Source organism: Hemicordylus capensis, chromosome 6, assembly GCF_027244095.1.
Source record: "Hemicordylus capensis ecotype Gifberg chromosome 6, rHemCap1.1.pri, whole genome shotgun sequence".
NCBI classification, from domain to species: Eukaryota; Metazoa; Chordata; class Lepidosauria; order Squamata; family Cordylidae; genus Hemicordylus; species Hemicordylus capensis.
Window position 1 is genome coordinate 107,040,914 of NC_069662.1, and position 26,491 is coordinate 107,067,404.

The 26,491-nt window shown below is 44.6% G+C and overlaps 1 protein-coding gene across 5 annotated transcripts in view; it reads left to right on the forward strand.

The window, feature by feature from the left end:
• EOMES (eomesodermin) overlaps positions 1-25,151 on the forward strand; it is an 85,364-nt gene extending 60,213 nt beyond the window's left edge. For 2 of the 5 annotated variants that reach the window (XM_053266006.1, XM_053266007.1), the window contains exons 3-7: positions 19,943-20,097; positions 20,774-20,895; positions 21,730-21,888; positions 22,967-23,028; positions 23,458-25,151. In XM_053266006.1, coding sequence (XP_053121981.1) covers positions 19,947-20,097; positions 20,774-20,895; positions 21,730-21,888; positions 22,967-23,028; positions 23,458-24,193 — 1,230 coding nt within the window. In that variant the 5' untranslated portion in view covers positions 19,943-19,946 and the 3' untranslated portion in view covers positions 24,194-25,151. Of the gene's footprint in view, positions 1-9,609; positions 9,732-17,369; positions 18,447-19,942; positions 20,098-20,773; positions 20,896-21,729; positions 21,889-22,966; positions 23,029-23,457 lie in introns of those variants that run through there. The other 3 variants (XM_053266005.1, XM_053266002.1, XM_053266003.1) reach the window with 3 other exon arrangements.
• Positions 25,152-26,491: the final 1,340 nt, after the last annotated feature.

The window sequence follows — 26,491 nt, forward strand, 5'->3', positions numbered from 1 at the left end:
TGCACCTTTTCAAGTTCTACAATATCCTTCTTAAGATACAGTGACTAAAGCTGTACGCAGTACTCCAGATGTGGCCACACCATAGATTTGTATAAGGGCATTGTAATATTAGCATTTTTATTTTCAATCCCCTTCCTAATGACACCTAGCAAGAGTGGGACATAAATACAAACAAACCCTCAAACCTGTCATGCCCATTCAGTGATCTGTTCTGGATGTATGCTGTGATTTACATTCACCATGGTCTGCCCAGTATGACTTCTCCATTTATTTCAATTGAGAAAATAAATCCATGTGTTTCCTTGTCAGTTTGTGTTGGTGCTTTCCATTCAACTGGATGAATAAATCTCTGTATGTGCAGGTGCTCCATGAATGAACCAGAGCACATATTAAACTCTAGACTTGGGCATAATTTGCATTTAGCATTTGGACATCAAATGTCTTATATATCGACTATAGCAAGAGTTCTCAAACTTGGATCCCCAGATGTTATTGGATAGGGGTGTGCACAGACCATTTGGCACTGCTTGGTCTGAATTCAGACCAAACTGCCAGTATGGGAACTGGTCTGATCTAACTGATTGGCTGGGTCGAACAGGTAGGCACTGCACAGCAGCACAAGGACTGCCATGAAGGCTGGCAGTAAGCGGAACCACTCCTTCTCATGCCCTGGCTTACCATGTGGATAGATTATTATTCAAAATATAAGGAGCTTATGTCCAAATGCAGACTGTAGCTTAGACATCCATCAGATATGGAATAATATGTGAATGCACAACCACATTTGGCAAATTTGTTTCATTCGTGTGACTGGACTCACATGTGTCCAGCTGGTGAGGTGAGTGCTTTGTTTACCAGTTGGGTGCTCTTTTCTCTCCCTGGCTCCAAGTGAGTAATTAGTGTCAGACTGGAAAACTGTCTGGGACTGAAATTGCCTGTTGCATCCAGTGCAAGTTATTTGAGGACTACAGCTGAATGTGGCAGCCACCTAATGGCTCAGCGGGGAAATGACTTGACTAGTGAGCAAGAGGTTGCTGGTTTGAATCCCTGCTGGTATGTTTCCCAGAATATGGGAATATTTCCCCAGAATATGGAAAACACCTATATCAGGCAGCAGCAATATAGAAAGGTGCTGATAGGCATCATCTCATCTGCGCAGGAGATGGCAATGGTAAACCCCTCCTGTATTCTACCAAAGAAAAACCACATGGCTCTGTGGTCTCCAGGAGTTGACACCAACTCGAAGGCACAACTCTACAGCTGTATGTGACATTTTAGGGAAGCACTGTGCTTTGTAGAGATGCATCAGGCAGGATTTCATCAGGGGCATCTCTAGGAAGTGATTGGGGAAGCTGCACCTGTTGAATGTCTACCTGGATGCATCCCTCCCTCGCCCAATGTTCAGGCTGAAAGACCAAGGTGCATGAAGCCTCATTTCTAAAGCCAGCATAATATATCCGACTGTACAAAGTCTTTACAGCTTATATGGCACAGATGTTAAGATGGGCACTTTAACTTGAAATTTCCATGCTTTTTAGAACATGAGTGAAAAGGTAAAGCATCTTAATTCTCATCTTAAGCTAAAGGTTTATGGATGACTGAGTGTTTAGACGATTTTTTATTAGTAGGGATGACAAACAAGAGAGATAAGCCTGAGTAAGTATATTCTGTGTGCCCAGCGCATTGGCCATATATACTTGACCAAATACCACCATATTTCATAACTGTTCATGTGTTTGTTTCAAGATTTAAAAAAATTAAAATAGACAGAGTTACTGTTCCATCTGACACACAAATGTAGCATTATCACAGCTGGAATACCAGCTGTGATAGTCATTGATTCTAATAAGAGAGGTGTCATAACACCATGGTCTTAGTTGTGCTTATGGGTGCTGTTCCCTTACCACCAGTGGTATAACACTCTCCCACATACACTACAGTCATCATAACCCATTTCTTGCCTGACTGCATATACAGACTCATCTGGATTCACATTAATATCATTGTTATTATTTTCATCTCAGACAGTAGGCATTTTACAATAATTAAGTAGAATTAACAGAATAATTAAAGTGCAATAAGCACAGACCAGGGTGTATCATTGCCAACAGCATCTTTACGACAAGGATCTAGATTAGTCAAAATAAATCCAGATGACTCAAGCCAGCTCCCTGTACCAAGCAATATGCAAAACTGGCCTTAGAAGATAAGAACAGCCCTGCTGGATCAGGCTCAAGGCCCATCCAGGTGAGTATCCTGTTGCATACAGTGGCCCACCAGATGCCACTAGAAGCCTACATGCAGGAGTTGAGGGCATGTCCTCTCTCCTGCTGTTACTCCCCTGCAACTGGTACTCAGCATCCAACTGGCATCCTGCCTTTGAGGCTGGAGGTGACCTATAGCCCTCCAACTAGTAGCCATTGATACAGGGGTGTAACTACTATTAGGCAAGGGGAGGCGGCTGCCTGGGGGCCCCCATGCCTCGAAGGGCCCCCCAGAGGCAAGTCACATGACTATATATTGTGAAGTGTGTGTGTATGTGTATCAGCGAGGGCAGGGGAATAGCTAGGGGAGAGGTGGCCCGTGTTCATCCCTCTCTCTGGCGGCCCCCCAGAATTAGGGAGATAATAAAGAAAATAGGGAGGGATGGAGCTGAAGGGCCCTTAGGAGCTGGGGGCCCGTGTTCTTTGAACCCTTTCCCCCAATTATAGCTGTGCCCCTGAGCAAGGGGCCCATTTTAAAATTTTGCCTCTGGGCCCACTCCAGCCTTGTTATGCCCCTGTGTTGATAGACTTCTCCTCCATGAAGTTATCTAAACCCCTCTTAAAGCCATCCAGGTTGTTGACTGTCACCACATCGTGTGACAGAGAATTCCACAAGTGGATTATGTGTTGTGTGAAAAAGTACTTCCGGTTTTTGGTCCTAAATTTCCAGGCAATCAGTTTCATGGGATAACCCCTGGTTCTAGTGTTATGTGAGAAGGAGAAGAATTTCTCTCTATCCACTTTCTCCACACCATGCATAATTTTATAGACCTCTATCATGTCACCACGCAGTCGTCCTTTTTCTAAACTAAATAGCCCCAGGTGTTGTAGCCTTGTCTGATAAGAAAGGTGCTCTAGCCCCCTGATCATCTTGGTTGCCCTCTTCTGTACCTTTTTGAGTTCTACAATGTCCTTTTTTAGATGTGGTGACCAGAATGGTACACAGTATTCCAGGTGTGGCCGTACCATAGTTATGTATAAGGGCATTAGGGCATTTGTGCATGCATGGCGGTGGCCAAAATGGCGGCTGCTCGCTTTTACGGAGGCCCAAAAGGGCCAAAAAGACTAAGTTTACCCGGCCACAGCAGTGATGAAGGAGGCCGGTGGGGGGAGAGGGAACCCGCATGAACCACCACCCTGCGGCTACAGCAAGCCCCCCCCCCACGAAGAGGCTACAGATAGTTATTCTTTATATTAATTTTTTTAAAAAAAAAAAGTTCACAGACCTGCCAGACTGGACCCGGTGGTCCAGTTCCAGTCCGGATGGAACCAGGGTGTGTGTGTGTGTGCGGTTCGATCACGAACCCACGGACCTAACTGTCGGACCGCAAACCGCCGGACCAGTTCTGCACATCCCTACTCACAATCCGTTTTGGATTTCACTACCTGAAAGAGTTTGGTATTGATGGTGGTGTTCTTGATATTGATGGCCTTGATGGTGGTGTTCTTGGTGTTGGTTTATCGGCCTGCTCAACTTAGGCCCCCCAGCTGTTTTTGGACTACAATTCCCATAGTCCCCAGCCACAGTGACCAATAGCTGGGGATTATGGGAATTTTAGTCCAACATCTGCAGGAGGGCTGAAGCTGAGCAGCTGACAGGTTCTTTCCTAAATTCAGTTTTGCTATTCAGATAGATAGATTCTCTAGCTGAAGTAATCCAGGTGTGACTTTTGGATATGAAAACACTCACCATCCATTTTTAAATGGTCTAAAATATAAATATTTATAATGGATAGCATCCAGAGCAGTTAGCCATGACTAAGAACCATTCAATGAGACAGATTAGTTCTTGCTAACTTGAGGCTGGTTTCCTGTCTCTCACCACCCCTCCACCCCTCACTGGCCTAACACTTGTCCAACCAATGTAAAATAAAAATACTATCTACCCTGTGCGTCTCTCCAAGGAGGAAGGGGCCCTATTATGAGTATTGATTGATAACATGAACACGATGTGCACACGCACATGCCTGGACAATGGGGCAGCATGGAGATATGCTTCCGCCTCGACAAGGACTTCTAAAATAGAGTGCCAGTGTGAGAAATGTGGCCTCACAGAGGGCATCCTCCCTCGCCCTTAAAGGTATGCCCCCCACCTTCAAACCAGCAGAACCACCAGCCCATCGAACTGGTTCATCCCTATGGTAGAGTATGGCAAATTGTTAGCATGTACTGGCTCACCCCATGGGTTTGCTCTTCCCATCTGGCTTGTTTCCATGCTGCTACAAATTAGGCATGGTGAAGTAAATATTGTTGTGAAAGTTGCAGACAGGCAAGATCTCTGCCCCAAATCTGCATGTTAATCTCTTAATTTCTACTCACTTGATTACTCAGCACTTCACGATGGACAGCTGATTGCATGAACTGGCTTTAGTGAGAAACACTGTGAGATTGTAAGGGAGTTCCTATCTGTGGCAGTGGAACCTGATGCAAGTCACCATGATGCTGCAGGTGCTGAGTGGAAAATGCACACATAGTGTGAACCATGGGGGAATTAGCACACTCAGCTGGTGCATATGGATGACAGCATGTACATGATACATGTGAATAAGTAGAGCAGCTGCCACAAGAAGGAAGTTTTAAGTGGTTTGAACGTAGTGGCAGAGGCGTATCTATGGTAGGGCAGGCAGGGCACGTGCCCTGGGCACCACTTGAAGGGGGGCGCAAATTCTTAAAATTATTTTTTTAAAAAAAATGGCCACCAAAGACAAAATGGCCACTGCACATGCTCAAATGGCCTCTGTGAGGCCCTAGGCTATGCTTGGAACCCATCTGTTTGCACAGATGAGAGGCCATTTGAGCATGCGTGGTGGCCATTTTGTTTTCAGCGGCCATTAAAAAAACAATTATTTTTTAAAATGGCCACTGCACATGTTCAAATGGTCTCTGCAAGGCCCTAGAGGTCAGCAGTGGGAGGGGTAACCTTTGCAGACCCCCTCCAGCCTATAGGAAGCACCCCGAAGGGGCTACAGGTAAAAAAAATTAATATAATATAAGTCACTGTACACATATTCAGTTTGGCACTATGTACAGAGAATCAGGGCTTGTGAATACTGAGCTGAAGCTTATGAGCTAGGATTATATTCATTTGCTCTTACTTTGCTTCTTATGATAAGTGAGTTAAATGTGGTGTCTTAAAAATATGGTTATTAATGGTGAGTTTGTCTTTGAATCAGTGTGAAATCCTTAGTATTAAGGCCGACTGGGAGTTTCTTGCTCTCTTTCTCTCATCTTAACTGTCTTTCTGAAATACTAGAATATATTCCAAGCAGTGACACAGTTTACTCTGCATATCCTTTAATTATTTTCAGAGTATCTGGGAAAAATCAAATTCTCCATTTATTTTTAAAACTTATAGAATAGTGATGCTAGTAGATGCATAGTAGAGAATTAGACAGGCACTTCTGTTTAGTTTTCCAAGTACACCTCCACATAGTATTTGGGTATTTCATGAGCCCCAGCATACTGAAATTTGTAGTTTTCCAGCATTTTTTTGGTCTGGCTACGTCTACGGCTAAATCGTTTTTGAAATATTAAAAGATTAAGGAGCTTGACTTGTATTTTTGAGCTGATATTATGGTAAAGTTATCTGAAAGATGGGTGTCAGATGTTTGGACAAGGGGCACAATTTCAGTGCTTGCCCTAGGCACTATTTTCCCTAGATATGCCTCTGCGTAGTGGCCAAATCATGAAAGCGGTAGGGATGTACACAGAACCAGGAGGGGGAAGTCTGAAGGCAGGTGGTTTGACTTTAAGGGTGGGGAAGGGTGCACTTACCCCTCTCTCTGCTTTCCCCCACCGACACTCCATTTGCAAAGGGACCGTCGGGGCAGCCGCGTGCCTTCCTGCCGCCCACCTTCCTGCCGCCCTGTTGCCTCCTCATTACCTACATCACCGGAAGTACCCAATGCAAGCAGTGCACCAGTAGGGGTGCAATGGAGGAAGGGGTAAGTGCACCCTTCTCCACCCTTAAAGTAACCCCCCTTTGAACCGGCGGAACCACTGGTCATTCGAACCAGTTCGGAGGCCCATAAAGGGTCTCTGAACCAGTTCCGTGCACGTTGGACTGAAATCAACAAATCCTGTTTCTGAGGCCTGGAACTGAAGTGCCAGTATTCAAAGTAGTTGTGAATAACCCAGCACTGTCTACTGATTGTTATTAGAATGATTTTTATTTATGTATTTGTGTTGTGCTTTTGTGCAAACAGATGGGTTCCAAGCAGCATACACATATTTAAAACATAACAATCATTATAAAGAACTGCAATAACAAAAATGAGGCAGCAGCAAAAGAGTATAAAATGGGGGGGGAGCAAATGAATACCTGACTAAAAATGAAACTCTTCGCAGGCCACCAAAAGTAGAAAAAGATAAAGCCTGTCAGATCTCCCCAGAGAGGAAATTCTATCATTGTGACACCTTCACTTAGAAAACCCTATCTGTAATATGTGCCAGTGTATATCCAGTAGAGACAGACCAGAGAGCAGATCTCTGTAGCTGATCTTAAAGCTCAGGCAGGAAGTTAAGATGGTCAAAGAAGGTCCTTAAGATTGCTTAGGATTTGCTGTACCTCCAATATGTATACTTGGTAGGCTGGCTTTGCAGTCAGACTCCATTGTTTGGGCTACTGCTGAATTAATTGAACCTGTATACATGCTCACTGTGATGGGCTATCTCATGTAAGGCAACTCAATAGTTGAGCATGTGCTTGCCATCAAAAAGTCCCTACTTCAGCTCCAGCTGCTGCTGAATTTTGAAGGATAGACTTAACAACAGTCAGCTACTACCTAGGACAGTTAAATGGATCATTTATATTCAGAGGTGCTACTACGTAGATACTGGGGACAAATAATGTGGCAGCCTTTCTGTGCTTCTGAGCTTTCCAAAGGCACCTGCCTAACCATGGTTGGAAATAGGACATCATCTGCTCTAACAGAGCTCTGCTCATGTTCTGTCTCTGTTCCCCAGGCTTTGATGGTAAGATCAGCAGCCCTCTTCCTAGAGCAGAGTTGCCATCCCCCCCCCCCCGAAATGCTGGGTTTCACCTGGATTTTAAGCATCTCACCCAGATTCACCCGGATTTCAGCTTTCATTTTTAAAAACAGCTTGTTTCTAGCCCTTGTAGAAGCAGAGTTATGGAGCAAAACATGCAGTCACTATTCTGCTCAAAAAATATTTTAAAGCCAATTTACATAATATGCAAGTTAGGCACCTGGATTTGGAAAGCCAGAATATGGCAACCCTATCCTAAAAGGACAGGAAAGAGAGAGAACAGGGTTTGTTTGTTTAATACACATACACCACCTAAATGAGTCTCATGATGGTTTACAATCAGATACAATTTTAAAAAAAACAACACCCAACCAAACATTAAAAACATAAAATTCAATTTACAACAATAAACCATAAACTTCCTTATCTTTAACATGTGCATAGGCTGTTGTTATAGTACGTGTTCCTTGTCATCCTTCTCTCTGCTTTTGGGTTGCTAAAACCTGCACCATGCAATCTCATCTTCTATCCAGCTGTTAACAGTTAAGAGCTCTATCCCTTTTTCTTTTCTTTTTTTAAATCTGGCCACTTTGACTTTGCTGGAGAGCCATTGTTACTTTTTATTTGAATTTTGCAATCTGGTCAGAGAAATCTGACCACAATACACAACTACCCAAAATGGCTGACTGCCTTCCTCTCCCAGGCAAGCAGAGGAAATGCACAAGGACCGGCCAGATCAGCCAATCTTAAGATTGGCTGATCTTCTTAAGATAAGAACTAAGCACAGAGGTGTAGCTATAATTGAGCAGACGGGTTCAAAAACTCAGTCCTCAAGCTCCACATCCTCCCTATTTTCTTCATTATCTCCCTCACTCTGAGGGGCCACCAAGGAGTGAATGCCCCTCCCTTCGCTATGCCCCTGACTAAGCACAGCAATAAACTGCATAGCTAATAATGGAAAGGCTGGCAATTACTTTGCAGAGGGCAAATGTACTGTATCTGATAAGTACTGTACATTAACCACACTGGGAGAAATTGCCTTAATACAAGCTCCAGACTCTGTACAGATGGATGGTTTTGTTTGTTTGTTTGTTTACATTTTTAATATCTTGCGCTTCTTCCAAGGAGCCCAGAGTGGTGTACTACATACTTAGGTTTCTCCTCACAACAACCCTGTGAAGTAGTTGAGAGAGAAGTGAGAAATGAGAGAGAAGTGACTGGCCCAGAGTCACTCAGCAAGTGTCATGGCTGAATGGGGATTTGAACTCAGGTCTCCCCAGTCTTAGTCCAGCACTCTAACCACTAAATCACTTTTAAATACCTGTTGCACTTTCTACAGGGGTGCTATTAATATCTGGGTGACAAACAATAATTGATTGGGTGAAGCTTTTCCCAGCCTGCAAACGTAATGTAGCCTGCACCTACTGAATTTCTTCCTGTATATCCTGTATATAAAGAAGTGGGAAAAGACAACATTGTTTTCTAATTCTCTCAAGCTTTTCATGTCATGCCTGAAATGATCTAGATAAAATGGACAGACATTTAAGAAAGCATTTAAAGAATTTAGATCTGTTATAGAATAATGTTGTATTGGAGTAGCAACCCCACTAATGATCTCAGTTATGGTGGCTAAAAGCTGAAGTAGCCATCCTGGCATATTAATATCTGATCTACAATTACCTTCATGGAAGAAATTCCTTGTATCTTCTAATACCAGTTCAAAAAGTTAGTGGCTGGCTTCTGATAAATTTAAGAATATTATTTGGAATTTTTTCTCTCTCTTTTCAATGGGGTTGCCAGCTTTTTCTTGCAGGGCTACTGTGTCTCTCCCAGCTGCATTGGAGGAAGTTGTGGATTTCCTGCCATGGAAATGCAGTGATGAAAGCTTCACCTTTTGAATTACTGCTTGTCATGAAGCTTGTAAAAGACCTGCTGGGGGTAGGGAAGATGGCAGTGCTAGTTTCTAGGTCTAATAATGTCATCGAGTAAAGATTTTCCTTGGCAAAAGGGAAAGACCCAAATCAGGTATTGTTTTTTTTTAAAAAAAAAAAACTTTTAAGTTTTATGTTCTGTTCTCTTTTTCAAACACCTCAGTTGCTTAATGTTTATCCCTAGCACCCATCTTTTGAAATGCTTTATTTATTATTTACATACTACCTCTCTGGCTTTGCATTCAGTGCAATTTCCAATATAAACATATAAAATCAGCTTTTAAAAATTACACAAGACAGAGTTAACTCAAGTAAGTGCTTGTCCCTTCAGGAGCTAATTATACAAGCTGCTTCCTTCCCTTCAGGACACACAGTTCTTGAGTAGCCCATAGGAAGGCAGCGGAAAAGCTCCCCATACAGTTATTTCAGGCCAGTGCTGGTTCCTAAAGGAGTTGATGCTATACTCTCTCCTCACCTGGGTGCTTCTTCTTCCTCCTGGATATTTCCTTAAGCTACAGTCTTCAGCACCCTTACCCAGAAGAGCACTGTAAGTACTTCTTCAAGGTCAGGCCTCCTGATCAATTTCTGTTCCAGGTCTTTCTTACATCTTGGTCACCCTAGAGAAATATTCTTAGTGATTGACCAGAACACTTCCTATGTAGTTACTTTATGACTAATTTTCTGGAAATGTTCATTCTGTTTATCATGGATCAAGAAGAAGAAAAAAGGTAGAGTGTATGTAGGATTGCCAACTTTGATCTGTAAATGCTACATTATCTTTGTATGTATGTAAGTAAAGATTTCACCTATTGAATTTTGGTCTGTTATGAAGCTATTAACATGTAGGAGCCCTTCCAGGGGGGGAAAGCAATATCCTTTTTTAGTTGGAATTTTAAAATAGTTGATATTTGCATTTGTATGTTTTCTTATAGTTTGTTATACCTTGTTTGAGTGGAGAAATGTCTCAATATATTCAGAACCCTAAAAATTGTAGATCTTTATTAAAAGATATTGTGCAAAGAGTATAGCTCTAAAATGTGTAATGCATTGTAGGTGGAATCTTTTGTATATGAAAAAGAAATTTTTAGATCTGTTGGAAAACTAGGTGTTTTTTTTAAAAAAAAATTAAGTAGTAGGTAAGGAACAGAAATATTGACTCTGGGCTTCAGACTAAATTAGATTTAATTGATAACTGTAACTTTAACTTTCTTCTATGTGATACATTAAACCCTATGGAGTCTATCCTGCAAAAGTGTATATCCATTTTAAATTGCCTTTTGCTTCAATGCAATGATTCACAATGCATACAATGAAGAGCATTAATCAAATATTTTACAGGATTGGGGTCATTTAATTTTCAACTTCTTAAAGAGTTTTGCTTTAAAACACATCATTTGAGACACAACTATGTGATAATTAATAATATGATAAAGCTATTAGTAGCTGCCATGCATTATTTGCCTTCTAATTAAAAAAACCTGGATTAATATTTCTTCCACATAAGTGAAGACTTGTGGATGGTGTAGAATTGTCCTGTAAATTTATATTATTGTTTTAGAGTGCTCATTTTATATATATTAACTTGAAATCCTGAAAGGTGGGTCGGTATTTTTATCCCCCATATTGTAGATCAAGGGACTGAGGCTTAGAGAAAGCTGTTTGCCTAGAGTTGTTTATTTCAAAATCCTAGGCAACTTAAAAGGAGTAAGTCTTCCTGAGTTCAAAGGGAAGCAAATGTTTAGAATTGCACTGTTAATGAGTTCATGGCAATACTTATATCTGAGCAATTTGTAACACAATCTCTTTGTTACACCTTTTAAAGTTATTTTGTTATATAATGGCACGTTGTTTACACTGTACTATGAGCACACACAAAAAAACCCCCAAAACCAGCCACTCTCAACCCAAGTAAGCTTTGTTGATGTTTTACAAAGTGTCTACTTGGTATTTGTTTTCGCCATTATTTAAATCCGATCAAAACAGCAAGTTAGAGATAATGATTATGTTTTGATTGCCATGAAGTATTAGGGCTGGAATCCTAAACATAGTAATAAAAAGCAAATGTGATTGGGTTGGGCTGAGAGTATTGGTGATTTCGGTGAATTGTTCATATCCTTGACTGTGCCTCTCTTAGGATTGTGCTTTGAACTCAGAGCCTCTTCAAACAACTTCTTGAGCACAGAGTTGCCACTTTTAGGGAGGGCATTAATCCTATGCATTAATGGCCATGTGCCAGGCAGAAACTCACAGGTGTTGAAGATGCACTGATGAAAGATGGAAACCTTTTTAAAGTTTCTGCATAATAGGCACTAGATAAAAATGGAGTCATTGATAAGAATGAAGGCAAGAGCAACCTCTGATCTTGGTAATGTATTGTAGGGATTAAAATGGACTGTGTAATTGGGTGATACAGAATGCTCATTGTTGCTGCCAACTTCCTTTTGTGAATCAAACATTTCTACCACATTACTATTACTACATAACATTACTATTACTATATAAAGAAAAGCCCTGCTGAATTAGATCAAGGGCTACAATCTTAAATACACTTAATAGGGAGTCAGCCTCATTGGACACAGTGGGACTTGCTTCTGAGCAAACATGCATAGGAATATACTTATTAGTGCAGCCTTCTTTCCAAGAGTGAATACTCAGCCTAGAGGCTGCTCTAGAGCAGCCTAGAGACTCACAAGCAGAGCAGAAGTTCTTCCTTCCGTGTGGGTTGCCTCCAGTAGCTGGAATCCAGAGGTATGTCACCTCTGTCTGTAAAGTTTCAATTTACCTGAAGACCTATCCTCCATTAATGTGTCCAGTCCTTTAAAAAATCAATTTAATGGCCATTACCACAACTTGTGGTAGAGAATTCCATACATTTTAGATCATATCTGTGATGTATTCTGAAATTTCCTTGTTATCATGTTTTGGTGCTGGAGGGACTCAACCAGAGGAGAGCAGGTAATCCCACGCATGTATGTGTTCATGACTTGTGGGATCGTTCATGGAAAACTAACCCTAAAGAAAAGCCATTGTGTGCAGGATTGGGTTTCCAGTGTGCACTCTCCATCCCATTATGAGATGGGGTGTGAAGGGTGCTGTCTCCATCCCATTATGCTGACAATTAAGACTTGTTGATTGTAATGGTTCTAGATCAGGGATTCCCAACCTGTGGTACTCCAGATGTTGCTGAACTCCAACTCCCATCATTCTCTGCTACAACTGGGTATGATGGGGAATCCCTCACCTAGATTGCTCCCTAAATCTGTTTTGACTTGGAATTACATTGGGTTTACATTGCTCTATCACAATTCTCCACCCCTGGCTCTCCTAGATGGATACAGACTTTTTAAAGGTAAAGTGTGCCTTGGAGTTGGTGTCAACTCCTGATGACCACAGAGCATTGTGGTTGTCTTTGGTAGAATACAGGAGGGGTTTACCATTGCCTCCTCCCATGCAGTATGAGATGATGTCTTTCAGCATCTTCCTACATCGCTGCTGCCCAATATAGGAGTTTCCCATAGTCTGGGAAACATACCAGTGGGGATTCAAACAGGCAACCTGTGGCTTGCTAGTCAAGTCATTTCCCCACTACGCCATTAGGTGGCTTACAGACTTCTTAGCACTCTTTTTTTTAAAGTCGTATGGGAAAAGGTATCACAGGAAAACTAATTTAAAGCAAATTGGTATAGTAATTAGAGTACCTCACTAGGCCTGGGAAGCCCAGGATAACTTCAGATCCCCTCAAATGTACAGGGTGAAACTTACTAGATGACTTTGGGCCAGCCATTATATCTAAGCCTAACCTAACTCACAGGGTTGTTGTGATAAAATGGAGAACTATACTGGCTGCTCTGAGCTCCTTGGGAAAAGAGCAATATATGTAAATATTGTGGACAAGCCTTAGTAGGATGTATGTTGCAGCTGGCTTTTTCAAATACATATCATATTAAAGGGGGGCAATTTGTTTAGAGGTTGTTTTGTGCTAACACCTTTTCCAAACAGACATCAGAAGAACGTTAGCCATGGGATGCATTTCGACCAAAAGGGGAGAATGAAGGAAGAAACACGGAGCTCACTTACACAGAATCCCTCTGCTTACTAAACAAAACAGGGAGAGATTAAAAAGGTCAATTAAGACTGTACAGTATAAAAAGGAAATGCAGGCTAGTTGGTAAACTTTGTCTCTCTCCAAGGTCCTGATTTGGACAGAGCGAGTAATCCATCCAGTCTGCGGTTCCTTGAGGCTTTGATCCCTGAATCATGGTAAGCAGAAGGCAAGATACGGACTAGTTCATAACCCGGTCCACAAGCCAGCTGAGCCACAGAAAGCGAGTCTAAGGACATTTAGAACCAGTGAGTCTATTTATAGCACGATCCTAAACATGTGGGTCACATGTGGGAAGTGTGTTTTGGATGGCAGCCTTTGACTGCAATCCCAAGCGTCTAGGCTTGGAAATAACTTCATTGAAATAGTGTGTTTTGCAAGCTTCCGCGCAACAGTGTGTTTTGCATGTATTCAGAGCGTACGAGTGGGTGGATATCAGTGAGCGTTCTTGGGCTGAAATCTGAGTGCTCGTGCTTAAGTGGTTTGCGAATCGAGCTGTTGACTCTCAGGTTTGAACAACTTGCTTTGAATGCGGATAGACTCCAGGAATTAGGAGCATGTCCGTGGAGTTACTCTACAAAAGGACTATGTCATCTTTTATTTAAATAGTGGTTTTCTAGTATCTGCTTAGATCCAACTAATTCGCTCTTAAATAAATGCGACGTGTGTTGAGAACTGGGGTGTTGATCGCGTTGACTTGGATATTTCAAAGTTATTTGGGTTGAGGAGAGATCCTTGGCTTAGGCAGAGTACTTTGTCGTATTTGCAGCCTGTACTATATGTTTGTTCGGAAACAAATCTCATTGAGTTCAGTGGAACTTGCTTCCTGGTAAAGATGTTTAAGACTGAAGCCCATTGAAATCGCTCTGTTGTTAGTCTTAGCGGGGCCTTGAAACTCAGCAGCTCCGAAGCACTGGCGAAATGAAGTCCTTTTCTCTCAAGAGTCAGGATCTTTTCAGTGCAGCTGCAATGAACTACATGAGCCCTGGATCCTTCTCGCCCGGTTAAACAAGGAATTTCGGACATATAACTGGAAAACACCTGGACGCATCATCTTCAGTTGCTGGATCTATCCGGAATGAGGAGGGTCCTTACCCCCAAGGAAAGGTAAATTTGCGGGTATACATTTGACTTCGTTTCCAGCTGGTAAGTGGGGAAGGGATAAGTACAACATCGTTTCCTTTTCATCCGTGGAGGGTGGTATCTTGTACCTGAACTGTCCAATCTATGCATACTTATTCAGAAATAAGTCCCATTTACTCCCAAACTGAGTCAGCAGCGTGAGAGCCAGCCTTAATCTTTCACCTTTTACATTTGTCCCGACACGCAACTTGCATCCGGTTCATTGGGAGACTCCAGGGGCGGGTACCTGAGATTAAATCCGGAATGTGAAAAACCATGCGAATTTCTCCTGCTTATTTTTAACCCGCTCCAAGACGCGGTTTTCCCAGTTGACGCACGTGTCTCTCTGGCAGGGCAGGGTGTTTTTTTCGAAAAGTGGCCAGGGGCTTTCAAACAGAACTTCTGTCGACAGTCTCGCAAAATCGGCACAAATATATTATTCTACATCTGTTCAAGAGCTGCACCAAACGAGTCCCTTACCTGTCAAAATTCGTGGCCATGTGCCCATGTACCAGAGAATGACAGCGATCCTTAAGGTTTCAAACTAAGGACTCCTGGTTTTCAGCCTCCTTTAGTGATGGAAGAAGGCAGAAATTAGCTATCCTAAACATACATCGTTGGGGATAAATTCACATTTGCTTCTGAGTAAATATGAATAGGACTGGGTTGCCACTTTTTGCAAATTTTAGAACGGTCCGGACAACCTTTTGAACGTATTTGTTAACATTATGGTCTTTTTCAAAGTTGAGTATAAATCGATACCTTTTTTTTAAAAAAAATGCAAGCGTGTTTGAAGATGAGTGAGGGAAAGTAGCCTTTAAACGTTTCTTCGGATTGGTCAGGTTCTACCGGGAGGGGATTGTACTGCAATCTTAAAATTGTTTGTTCAGAAGTAAGTCCCGCGGAGTAAGTGCCAACTAAGGATGCACAGAATTGCATCTTAAGGTGGGGGACTCGGGTGGAACTTACTTCTGAGCAGACATACCTAGGACTGCAGTCCACAACGGCGGGGGGGGGGGGAATGACATTGACTAATGTCAATGGTCTTCGACTTAGTCTGAACCAGTCGTCTCGAATAAAGTGGCTCGCTGTTGTCAGGCTAAAAGACTTGCACCCAGAGGTCTCGCTTTTCAACCTCATTTCATTTTCCATGTACCTGGTTTTTTTTAATTCTGAACCTCTTGCCTTGTGTTGTCCAGTGAGAATGTCAATAACTTGATTGGCCTAAAATCAATTTTAAGAAAAGTACAAATATAAGAAAAGAATAAAGAGCGCAGTGTCAATATGATTTGCGCTACTGGAACTCCTCCTTTGGAAATGGTTATCTCTCTCATTTGCAAGATTAAGCTTTTCGGGATCGAATGAAACAGACCACGAAAGTGGGAGAGAGGAGATCAGAAGTAGTGTTCTGATCAGTTTCAAGAAGTGGCTGAAGATGCTTGCAACACCTGTCTGCTTTTGCCTGCCATTGCTTCCTTTGGATACCTCTTCTGGGGGATCTCTGTTTTGTTTTAAAAACGTGTACAAGAGCATAAATCAGGGTGTATCTGCATGTGCTACTTCCCCAGGGAACGATTTCCTCCACACAGGACAGGATGAAATACTTAGTCCAAGAAGGGATATTCTCCTCTCTACCTAAGTGTCCCAAGCATGCTAAGGGAGGGCACAATTTTCTTGGAAGTTCTCTTGCGCAGGCCTCAGCAACTGACTCGGAGCTGCTGCGCAAGACCACGCCACCAACTCCCATTCATTTCAATGCTACCTGTACAAGAGCACTTGTCACCAATAGATGGGGAAGGCCCGGGAAGTTACCCGCGTTCAAATTCAAGCGAAGCTGAACTTCAGGCTAAATCTACCACTCCAGCGTCCCCAGTTTAGACTATTGCAGTTTGTCCTTTCCTCACAGAATCGGGCGGACAATTTCGCTTTTCCTCTTTCTGACATCCAGCACAGTAAAATAGCCGTTCAACTTTGGTCGAAGCACGTGTGAGAAATATGAGGAATAATATGCTGCTGAGGTGGAGTTTAGGAAAATAGAGAAGAAATGTGGAATCTCAACTAACTTCGGGAAAAGGCAAATATGGGGATTTGGGGGCGGGGGAGGAGTGTTGGTGGTATTCTACCAGCTCCCTTTTTCTTCCCTTTCCCCATAGCTTTCAGGAAAGGTCGCAGTTCTAAAACGGAGAGTGCAAATCGTCCTTCCTCCGTCTGGTTTAAAAGAAAGCCCAGCAAAGGTGTGAAGTGCTCTGCAGGTCGCACACAAACAGAGCCCGACGTAACTGCTGTTGCATATAAAACGGGGAGGGGGGGCCGCTTATCCTTAGAAATGGGAAGAGGGTGCTGTGTGAGCAGCAGCAGAGGCTAGACTCTGCCTGAGACAGCTTAATCCGGCCGGTTGCATTTCAATCAGATGTGGATCCGCAAATATGGTGCTGGAGAAACGTTCAGGCGCAATCCACTGAAGCCACCCGGCCCCCTGCGTCTTCGGGGAGATGGCTGCTTAGGCTGCAGGTTTGCACCGCTGAGCTCTGATGCTGCGGGTCGCCTTTCATCCCTGCTCCCCCGGGCCTTCAAAGCCCTCGCCAGGCCATCGCCATCGCCAGGCCTCTGTTTTGGAAAAAAGGCAAACGAGCCCGCTAAGAAGTTTGGCTAGCCCCTATCAGGTAAGGGCAATTCCAAACTCCAGGCGGCTTTGGTTTCGCCTGTGTCCCCTCTCCCGTGCCCTTCGCCTGAGAAGACCCCAAATCAGCTCGATATAAATAACCAACCAAGTTTTCCTGGCGCATCAGGAGCCATTTAAAGAATGGCGTGGCTGTTCTGTGGGTATCTGTGTCTCTTAACACTAAACGGGAGTCACAGGTGACTTTCTCCAATTAGTGAGTGCTTAATGAAATAACTGTCGCAGAGAGCAGCCAATAAGGTGGACGAGAAGAGAGGTTCGCCTCCCGATGAAGCCGCCTTTAAGCCCCTCCCCGACTGCAGGAGCAGAGGGTGCTTGCCTCTATAAAAGGACTCCCAGGCTTGGTCAATAGCAGTCAGTGGTGCGGTTTTTAAAGGGCAGGGCTGCTTAGAGCTCCATGAGGCCGGCGCAGAAGACGGCCGGGGGTTTGGGGGGCCTTGGTTTGTGCCTGTGAGGGCGGCTGGCGAAGCAGGGCCCCGGCGCGGGCTGAGGCGCTTTGAAGCGCTGGCATTCTGCGTCCCTCCGCCAAGCCGCGGCACTTCCTTGGGGTATCCTGAGGAGATGCAGTTGGGGGAGCAGCTCTTGGGCAGCGCGGCCAGCCTGCCCGGCGCCCCGTTTTACCCGCTGGAGAGCGCGGGCGGACGCGCCGGCACTTCCACGCGTCACCTCAGCGCTGGGTCGCCGCCGCCGCCGCGCCTCGACTTGGACAAGGCAGCGAAGAAGTTTGGCAGCGCCTCGGGGCCGCCGCCGGCGGGCATGCTGGGCGAGTCTGAGGAGAGCGAAGCGCCTCCCTTTGCCACCGCCGCCGCCGCGGGAGGACAGGTGCCCGCCAAGACGGCTACTGTGCCGGACGGCGGGCGCAAGAGCTCTCCCTGCCCGGCTGAGGAAGAGGTGTTGCCGCCGGCGCCGGCGCGCTACTCGTTGGACGGCCTGAGCCCCGAGCGCTACTACCTGCAGTCGCCTGGGCCTCAGGGCGGCGCCGAGCTGGGCGGCCCGTGCGCCCTGTTCCCTTATGCGGGGGCGGCGGGGAGCTCGCAGGCCGGCTCCGTCTACCAGGCGCCCGGCGGGGCGCGCTACCCCTACGGCTCGGTCCTGTCGCCGCCTGCGGGCTTCTCGACGGCGGCGGGCAGAGCGCCCTTCGCAGCTGCCGCCGGCCCTTACCAGTACGGCCAAGGGGCTCCTCCGGGCAGTCTCTACAGTCCGTACCCGGCAGCAGCGGGCTCCTGCGGCGGGCTGGGCGCTCTGGCGATGCCCGGCGGGGCGGGCGGACTCCGAGCCCAAGTCTTCCTCTGCAACCGGCCGCTCTGGCTCAAGTTCCACCGGCACCAGACCGAGATGATCATCACCAAACAGGGCAGGTACGCCGGAGCCGTCCAAAATCGCGGCATCCTTTGGGGCGGGAGGGGGCCTGGCAACCGCGGATCTTTGGAAATCTCTTCTTCGGGGAGCGATTTGTGGGCCCTTTGAAACAAACGGGGGCTATTAGGAAGTGTTTCTGAGAGTCTGAGTTTTGATCTGCCTTGACAAAACGAATTGTGACTAGTTCCGTGGGTTTCTAAAGGAGCTGGAGAAATGAGGATTCCTAAGAAACAATCTAGTCAGAGTCTTAAAGCAGAGGAGAATGGACCCCAGAGGGCGGGGTGGCTGGGGCTCCCTCGAGAAGTCTCTGTGCGTTTGTCTTTCCGAGAAGCTTTCTTTCAATTTTGCGCCTTTCCTGAGTCGTCGGCTGCCCTCTGCTCTTTTCTTCTTTCTTCTTCCTCCTCCTCCTCGGAAAGCAGTCTACCAAACTGACTACAAGAAAAATTAGCACGTCCCTGTCTTAGATTTATTTATCTAAGACTTCTTAATATCCCAGTCCCCAACTTGGTTCTGTGCACACTAATTCAATCGAAAGCAACGGAAGTCACTTCGAGTTTAGAATCCGGTTTCCAACTGACAAAATGAGGCAGCGCCCTCGAATTGCACCCTCCGCACCGGATTACTCTAAATTTTAGGATTTCGTGGCGACTCTGCTACGGATTGGGGTGTCCCAAATCAATTACGTGATCATTATTCGTTTTTTCCTTCTCCTGTTTTTTCTTAGGAAATTTGCAGCACAATCCTACGTATATTTACTCAGGAGTAGGTCCTACTGTGGGGCTACCCTTAGATCGGTGCGTGACTGGAGCGTAACGTTGGCTCCCTAGGGAAAGTTACACGTAGACATGACATTGCCACCTGGGTGGAATTGTAATAGTTATTGGTCCAGTTAGTAAGCCTCCCCTCTTACTCGGCTTTTCGTTCACCTCTACTACCTACAACCAATGATCCGGTCAAGTTCCATCAAAGAAAGCGAGAAAGGAAAAACAAAACCTACGAACGAGAATTCATAAGTGGTTTCTTCAAGGCGGGAGGGCAGTCTGAATTATTCCTCCTCTGTGAAGAACCGGCTAGGGAAAATAAGAGCGGGTGAGGCCAAGAGCCTTACAAGAATCCCAACCTTTTGAACACGGTGGCGCCGCATTAGCTTCGGTTATTGCCAAGTTGCGGGGCGGGGGGAGAGTTGCCCTGGGCCGCGGAGCCAAATCCTCCGTCTTGGAGGCAGATCCTGGAGGGCGGCTGCTGCCCCCTTTCTCCGAGCGCTTCTGCCGCCGATCTAGCCGCTCCGCTGGTGGCAGAAGAGTCTTGGAGCCAAAGCCTCGCCTTGCGACTCTCTAAATATAAAACCCGCCGGGGGAGCCGCCATCTGCCTCCAGTCTTCCGCCCAGGCGCTAGCCAAGGCCGGAGCGCGCTGCCAAAAGGCCTGGGGCGGAGACGCCTCGCCTTTCCCTCTCTTCTCAACGCCTCTCCCCTCTCCTCTTTCTCCCACTTGCAGGCGGATGTTCCCCTTCCTGAGCTTCAACATCACGGGCCTCAATCCCACGGCCCACTACAATGTCTTCGTGGAGGTGGTGCTCGCCGATCCCAACCACTGGCGCTTCCAAGGGGGCAAGTGGGTGACCTGCGGCAAAGCCGATAACAACATGCAAGGTAGGAGTCAACTCATTCCAGACGAGAGCGGCTTCTCCCGGGGAAAGGCGAGCCGCCTTGCCCAGTCAGCGTCAGAGAGCTGTTCCATTGTTGTGAATGCAGACCGTGTTCTTCTCGCACGCTTCATCCAATGGACGAGTTAAGCTCCCAGCTACTGTCTCACTTGCGCAGTTTCCTTTGGGGTTTCCTTCCTCTTGCCAGTATCTTGAACCTGTGATGAGGAGGAGCAGGGATGGGTTCAAAGAACCCCTCCGCTCAATTACAGCTACACCCCTGAGGAGGACTCCTCTTTGGATTATGTCTTGTGCTGAGGGGACTTGTTTGCTTACTTGTTGTTGTTTTGGGGGCGGGGGGGGGGTTGAAAACTGAAAGGAGTATGCCGGCTTCTGTAGAACTGGACTGGAAAATCAGAGAGGAAAATGCTGAATTTCTTGTTTCTTCTACAGGTTTTCAATCCTGTAAAGTCAATGACTGCTGGCTGCAATCCAGCATAGAGTTAAGTGTATGCAAGATTACGGCCAAATACTGGCATTGCCCCAGTTCAAGCTGCTTAATGCAAGTCTGTGAACACTTCCATCTTGGAGCTCTGTCTAATTTGGGGATATGTCTGTCTCTCACTCCAGTACAGAGGGAAGAAACTCTTCCTGATTCCCCCCCACTTTTTCTTCCTCAACAGGCAACAAAGTCTATGTTCATCCGGAATCTCCCAACACTGGAGCCCACTGGATGAGGCAGGAAATTTCCTTTGGGAAACTGAAACTAACTAATAACAAAGGAGCCAATAATAATAATACCCAGGTAAAATAGCTCTCAAGTTCTGTTTATTTTACTGAGTTAATTTAGGAAGTAGTCAGGATGACAAACTTGATTTAGGATTTGATGGGGAATCAACCTGCCTAGACAGCAGGAGGTTGTTGGTTTGACTCCCGCTGGTGTGTTTCCCAGATTATGGAGAACTCCTATATCAGGCAGCAGTGATATAGGAAGGTCCTGAAAGGCATCATCTCACAAGGCGCAGGAGAAGGCAATGGTAAACCACTCCTATATTCTTCCAAGGAAGCCACATGGCTCTGTGGCTGCCAGAGATACTGACTCCATGGCACAACCTTTCCTTTCCTTTATGGTGGGTTTCAGAACTGAGCCTGCAGTATAAACTCTGAATTATCTGAAGCTCTCCCAATAGTACAAATCTTTAATACAACTTGCTTAAGCTAACTGACTGGTGGACTTAGGTTATCCCTAGTTCCCATACCAGTTCGTATGTTACTTGCCCCCTGTTAGGGTTGCATAGTTTGACAGTAGTTTTGCATACTCACCCACCCACCCACCCCATGTCAAATATTATGATTTTTAAAAAAGTTTTCAACAAAGTTCTCTAAACAATTTAAACAGAAAGAATAAGCTGATTTTCTGTCCCAAAAGGGCTCACAATCTAAACAGAAACATCAGACACCACCAGCAGTCAGTGGGGAGATGCTATGTTAGGCGAAATGGGGCAGTTGTTCTCCCTCTGCTCAATATAAGAGTGCCACTACTTTGAAAGTTTTGCCTTTTTGCCTGGTTAGCAAGCAGAGTTGGCATAATATCTGGATTTCATTTTTAAGGGCTAAACTGGGTTTCTTGTTCTTCTAGATGATAGTACTGCAGTCTCTCCACAAATATCAGCCTCGTCTCCATATAGTGGAAGTGACCGAGGATGGCGTTGAAGATATGAATGACTCCTCTAAGACTCAAACATTTAATTTTCCAGAAACACAGTTCATAGCTGTTACCGCATATCAGAACACTGATGTAAGGAAATATATGCTAATTATGCTGATTGTTCTTGACCTGGGTGTTTTGCAGGGCCAGATTAAGCTAGTGCAAGGCCTGTAGCGTATGTTGTAAAGGGGCCCTAAATTTTAAAAAAAGCACATAAATATTAAAACATAAATTTTTTACTTGCATAGTAAAGTAAGTCAATTTCTTCATTTGCTATATTTTGGAGTATGGGAGACCAAGCCACAAACTCACACTTACTACAACAACAGTGAACATTTATATACCGTTTTTCAATCAAAATTCTCAAAGTGGTTTACATAGAAAAATAAAGCGTGGATAGATGATTCTCTGTCTCCAAAGGGCTCACACTCTAAAAAGAAAAATGTGGTAGGCATCAGCAACAGCCACTGGACAGATGCGGTGCTGGGCCTTCTCTTAAAAGGCACATTTAGCAGGAAAGGGATATTTATTGGAAGCCGGGTGTGAGAGACCCTCGAAAACACTGGCCTGTAGCAAATGCTACATTTGCTACTATGTTAATCCGTCATAGGTGTTTTGTAGTTATTTAAAGCCCCATTCCCTTGAGTTAGTGATAAGAAAAGGGTAAATAATGAGAAAAGTGGAGGTAACAGTCTTAATTCTGTGTGTTCAGTTTTTATCATTATTTATAAAAACAAATTTAGCAGAACTTAACTGTAAGCTACTTATTTCTTCCAATCTCTTGTAGTGAGATAGTATTGTAGTTATCATTCATGGGTTTGTTTGTATTTTTAGAACATATAAATTATCTTCCTTTGCAAGTATAGGGAGGAAATATTTGGAAATATTTCAAAGGTATAATGGTGGCGCAGTGGTAAAACTGCCGCCCTGTAACCAGAAGGTTACAAGTTCGATCCTGACCAGGGGCTCAAGGTTGACTCAGCCTTCCATCCTTCCGAGGTCGGTAAAATGAGTACCCAGAATGTTGGGGGACAATATGCTAAAATCATTGTAAACCGCTTAGAGAGCTCCGGCTATAGAGCGGTATATAAATGTAAGTGCTATTGCTATTGCTATAATAAAATATGAGGTACCTGGAAGTAGACACTATTTTGTTCTTGCTTTCCAGATCACACAGCTTAAAATTGACCACAATCCATTTGCAAAAGGCTTTCGGGACAACTATGATTCGTAAGTAGTCTTCTTCTTCTATCTCTGTGGCACAGTTGTTTCTAAGAAGCTTTGTTTAAAGCCCAAGTTAAAGACCTTTAGTTGGTTGTTAGACTAGTTCTGAAGTTTCTTGCTATCTGAATGAAAAGGAGTTTAACAAACTGCTCAAGCTTGAAACTCTATAGTTGGAGATTCTGTTTTGTGCTCCTCCCAGTAGACTAGGTTACTAGAAATTGAAAGCAGCACAACTTATTAAAATTACAACAGATATACTAAATATCAAGCTCACTGATCATTACAAAATAGGACACCAAGCTGCCTGATTTGATATTATAAGTGAACAGTCTAGTGCCCTGTCCCTGGTGTCTGATCTAGCCTAGTTGCATGTCAATGCTAGCTTGTTTAAATGCTAAAGAACAATATCTTAGCCTTTCTCTCTTGTGTTTGTAGCATGTACACAGCTTCAGAAAATGACAGATTAACTCCATCTCCCACGGATTCTCCTAGATCCCACCAGATTGTCCCGGGAGCCCGATACAGCGTACAGCCCTTCTTCCAGGAACAATTTGTCAACAACCTGCCACCAGCTAGATTTTATAATGGAGAAAGAACTGTGCCCCAGACAAATGGCCTCCTCTCACCTCAGCAGAATGAAGAAGTGACCAATCCTCCCCAGAGGTGGTTTGTCACTCCAGTGCAACAGCCAGGAGCCAACAAACTGGACATGAACTCCTATGAAACTGACTACTCTTCTACTGCGCTACTTCCATATGGTATAAAATCCTTCCCCCTCCAGACATCCCATGCCTTGGGTTATTACCCTGATCCAACATTCCCCTCCATGGCAGGATGGGGAAACAGAGGCTCTTATCAGAGGAAAATGTCTACTGGCCTACCTTGGACCTCCAGAACAAGCCCTCCCAGTTTCTCTGAAGATCTTCTTTCTAAGGAGAAAGTAAAAGAAGAAATGGGATCATCTTGGATAGAGACCCCACCCTCCATAAAGTCTCTAGATTCAAATGATTCCGGAGTCTATACTGGTGCTTGTAAAAGGAGGAGACTCTCACCTAGCACGTCAAGCAACGAAAACTCTCCAACAATGAAATGTGAGGACATTAATACTGAGGACTATGGCAAAGACACTTCAAAAGGCATGGGCTACTATGCTTTCTACACCAGTTCCTAAGGAGTGAAGTCCTTGTCTCATACTTAAACAAAAACTTGACTGGGCATAATTCTTTCAGTGATGGTACAGAGATCTTTTGCATAAATGTTGCCAAAGGAACTCTTTACCGCCCATCATGAAATGTTCTTGTGCAATGCTATAGAAGGTGCCAAAGCTTTTGACTGACTTCTGCAGGTAAAAATGAGAAAAAACAGGGTAGCACTCCAAAACAACTATCCCCACCTTTGGACTTTGGAGAGTCCATTACAAGTGTCCTGTTATTAAGCATGTAGCTTTCTTCAGTACCAAGGAGAGTGGAACCGCTAAAGGGGTACAATTTGGCAGTGGTTAGGTGCTGTGCATTACCAGTGTTTAAAAGTTCCATGCCTGACAGAGGAACAGGTGCTTTTTGAACAGACTACCCATATCACTTAGTAGCAGGGAAAATCCAAAATGGAGGTTTTACCTATAGAGTAATCCTTTATGAAGTATGCAAGAACCAGCCTCCTGGTTTAATAGCTAAACCTCATTTTGTCTTGGGAGACTCTAAATGCCTTGGCAGAAAGCTATGGCAGCAAAGGAATCCTATGAAGGTAGTGTGTGTGGGGGGTGTACAGCTCTATGTTGTCTAGATACACTGTAGAATATAACAAAACATTCTGTATATAGCTTTAGTCATGACAGTGCAGTTGGGTGTCTGAAGCTGGTGTGTGGGGAGTTCTTCCTTTAAACAAACATTTAAGTCTGATGGTGAACACTGATGCTGAGAGTACATCAAAATATCTATTTATTGGTAGGTGGTGAATGTATATTTTCAGCTGTTCTCAATTGAAAGTGTTTGTAACTCCTGTTGCTCGGCCTGTAAATAATCTTACCAAATGCTGATAGGTGGCAAAAGACTTTAAAAGCAAAGCATTAGTTTATTTTGGGGTGGGCCTCTTGTCTGTATATAATTTTTAATAAATGTGTTGTAATGATAGGAGCTGTTTCTTGCTTCTGTTAACCATCCAGGATAGTTGGTGAGAAGCCATATCTCTAACTGTCCATCTGACTCTTTGAAGCAGGGCTTATTTTGACTTCTCATACAAACTTCTTGACAAGCCTAGCAGCACTTATCCTAAAGTGAAATGTGAACAACCTCTCCAAGAAGTCCATTAAGTGCAAAGTATGGGGTAGGGGCTGCAGTTATGCAGTGGGGCAGCAAGGGCTACTGCTGGGCAATATGCACACACCCTATGCTGGACTTCTTTTTCTGATTGGGTTTCTAAGATCAGTGGGGTAACAAATCATTGGGCAGAGTATCTGCTTCGCATGAAGAAGGTTCCAGTTCCAGGTATCTCCAGATAAGACTGTGAAAGACCCATGCCTGAAACCTCGAAGAATGTTTCTATATGCAGCCAGTGTAGCCACTACGGAGTTAAATGAACCAATGTTCCTAATAAGGAATATTATTCCTGTGTTCCTAATAACGAGGCTGCATATAGTGTCCTGTCTTCTCCCTTTCCTCAACTACAGTACTAAAGAGTAACTAAAGAGTACTAGTACAAGAGTACTTGTAACTACAGTACTAAAGAGTACTAGTTAAGTACTCCTAGCTACTAAGTACGTCAAAAGTATTAGTAGTACTAGTAACTACACAGTACTAAAGAGCAAGCTGGGATCGTGTCCTTTCTCCTTTAGCATTCCTGGGCAGTGCCAAGAACTGCTAATTTCGGCCGTTATTGGTCCCTGAATCTCTGCATGAACAGGAGCTACTCCTGCCGAGTTTCTCTTGATGACTCTTGAAGTTCTCTTGATATTCGAGATACAGGCCGTGTATGTGTCAGGGTGGAGTCGAACAATGGCATGCAAATCAGATTTGCACGCCATTGTTCAACTCGACTTTACTAAATCCATTTATTTAAATAGGATTAGCATCTCCATCCCATGCATTCATGCTGACTCAGAAGAAAGCCCTATTTCAGTTCTGGGCTTATTCCCTAGTAGTGGGTAGGATCGCGCAGCCCTATAAGGCGTCTTGGCATGCCGCGGAAATTCCTAAACCCGTAAACGAGCGGACAGGACTTCTTGCCACATAAAAATAGGTAGACTTGGGTCTCATCATGAGCTGTAAGACAGCTCGTTCGATTCCCCCTGTCCCGCCTCGCCATCAGTTTGAGTTAAGCAAACTGGGAGGTCGCGCTGTGAATAGTCCCGGTTCCCCACCACGCCCCACCACCCTCCTGAAGAAGAGAAGATGCCAGAAACAGCTTGCTTTCGTTCGCCACAATTCAGGTTCAGTGAGAGAGGGTTACATGTTCCGCCGCGAGACCTCAGCAC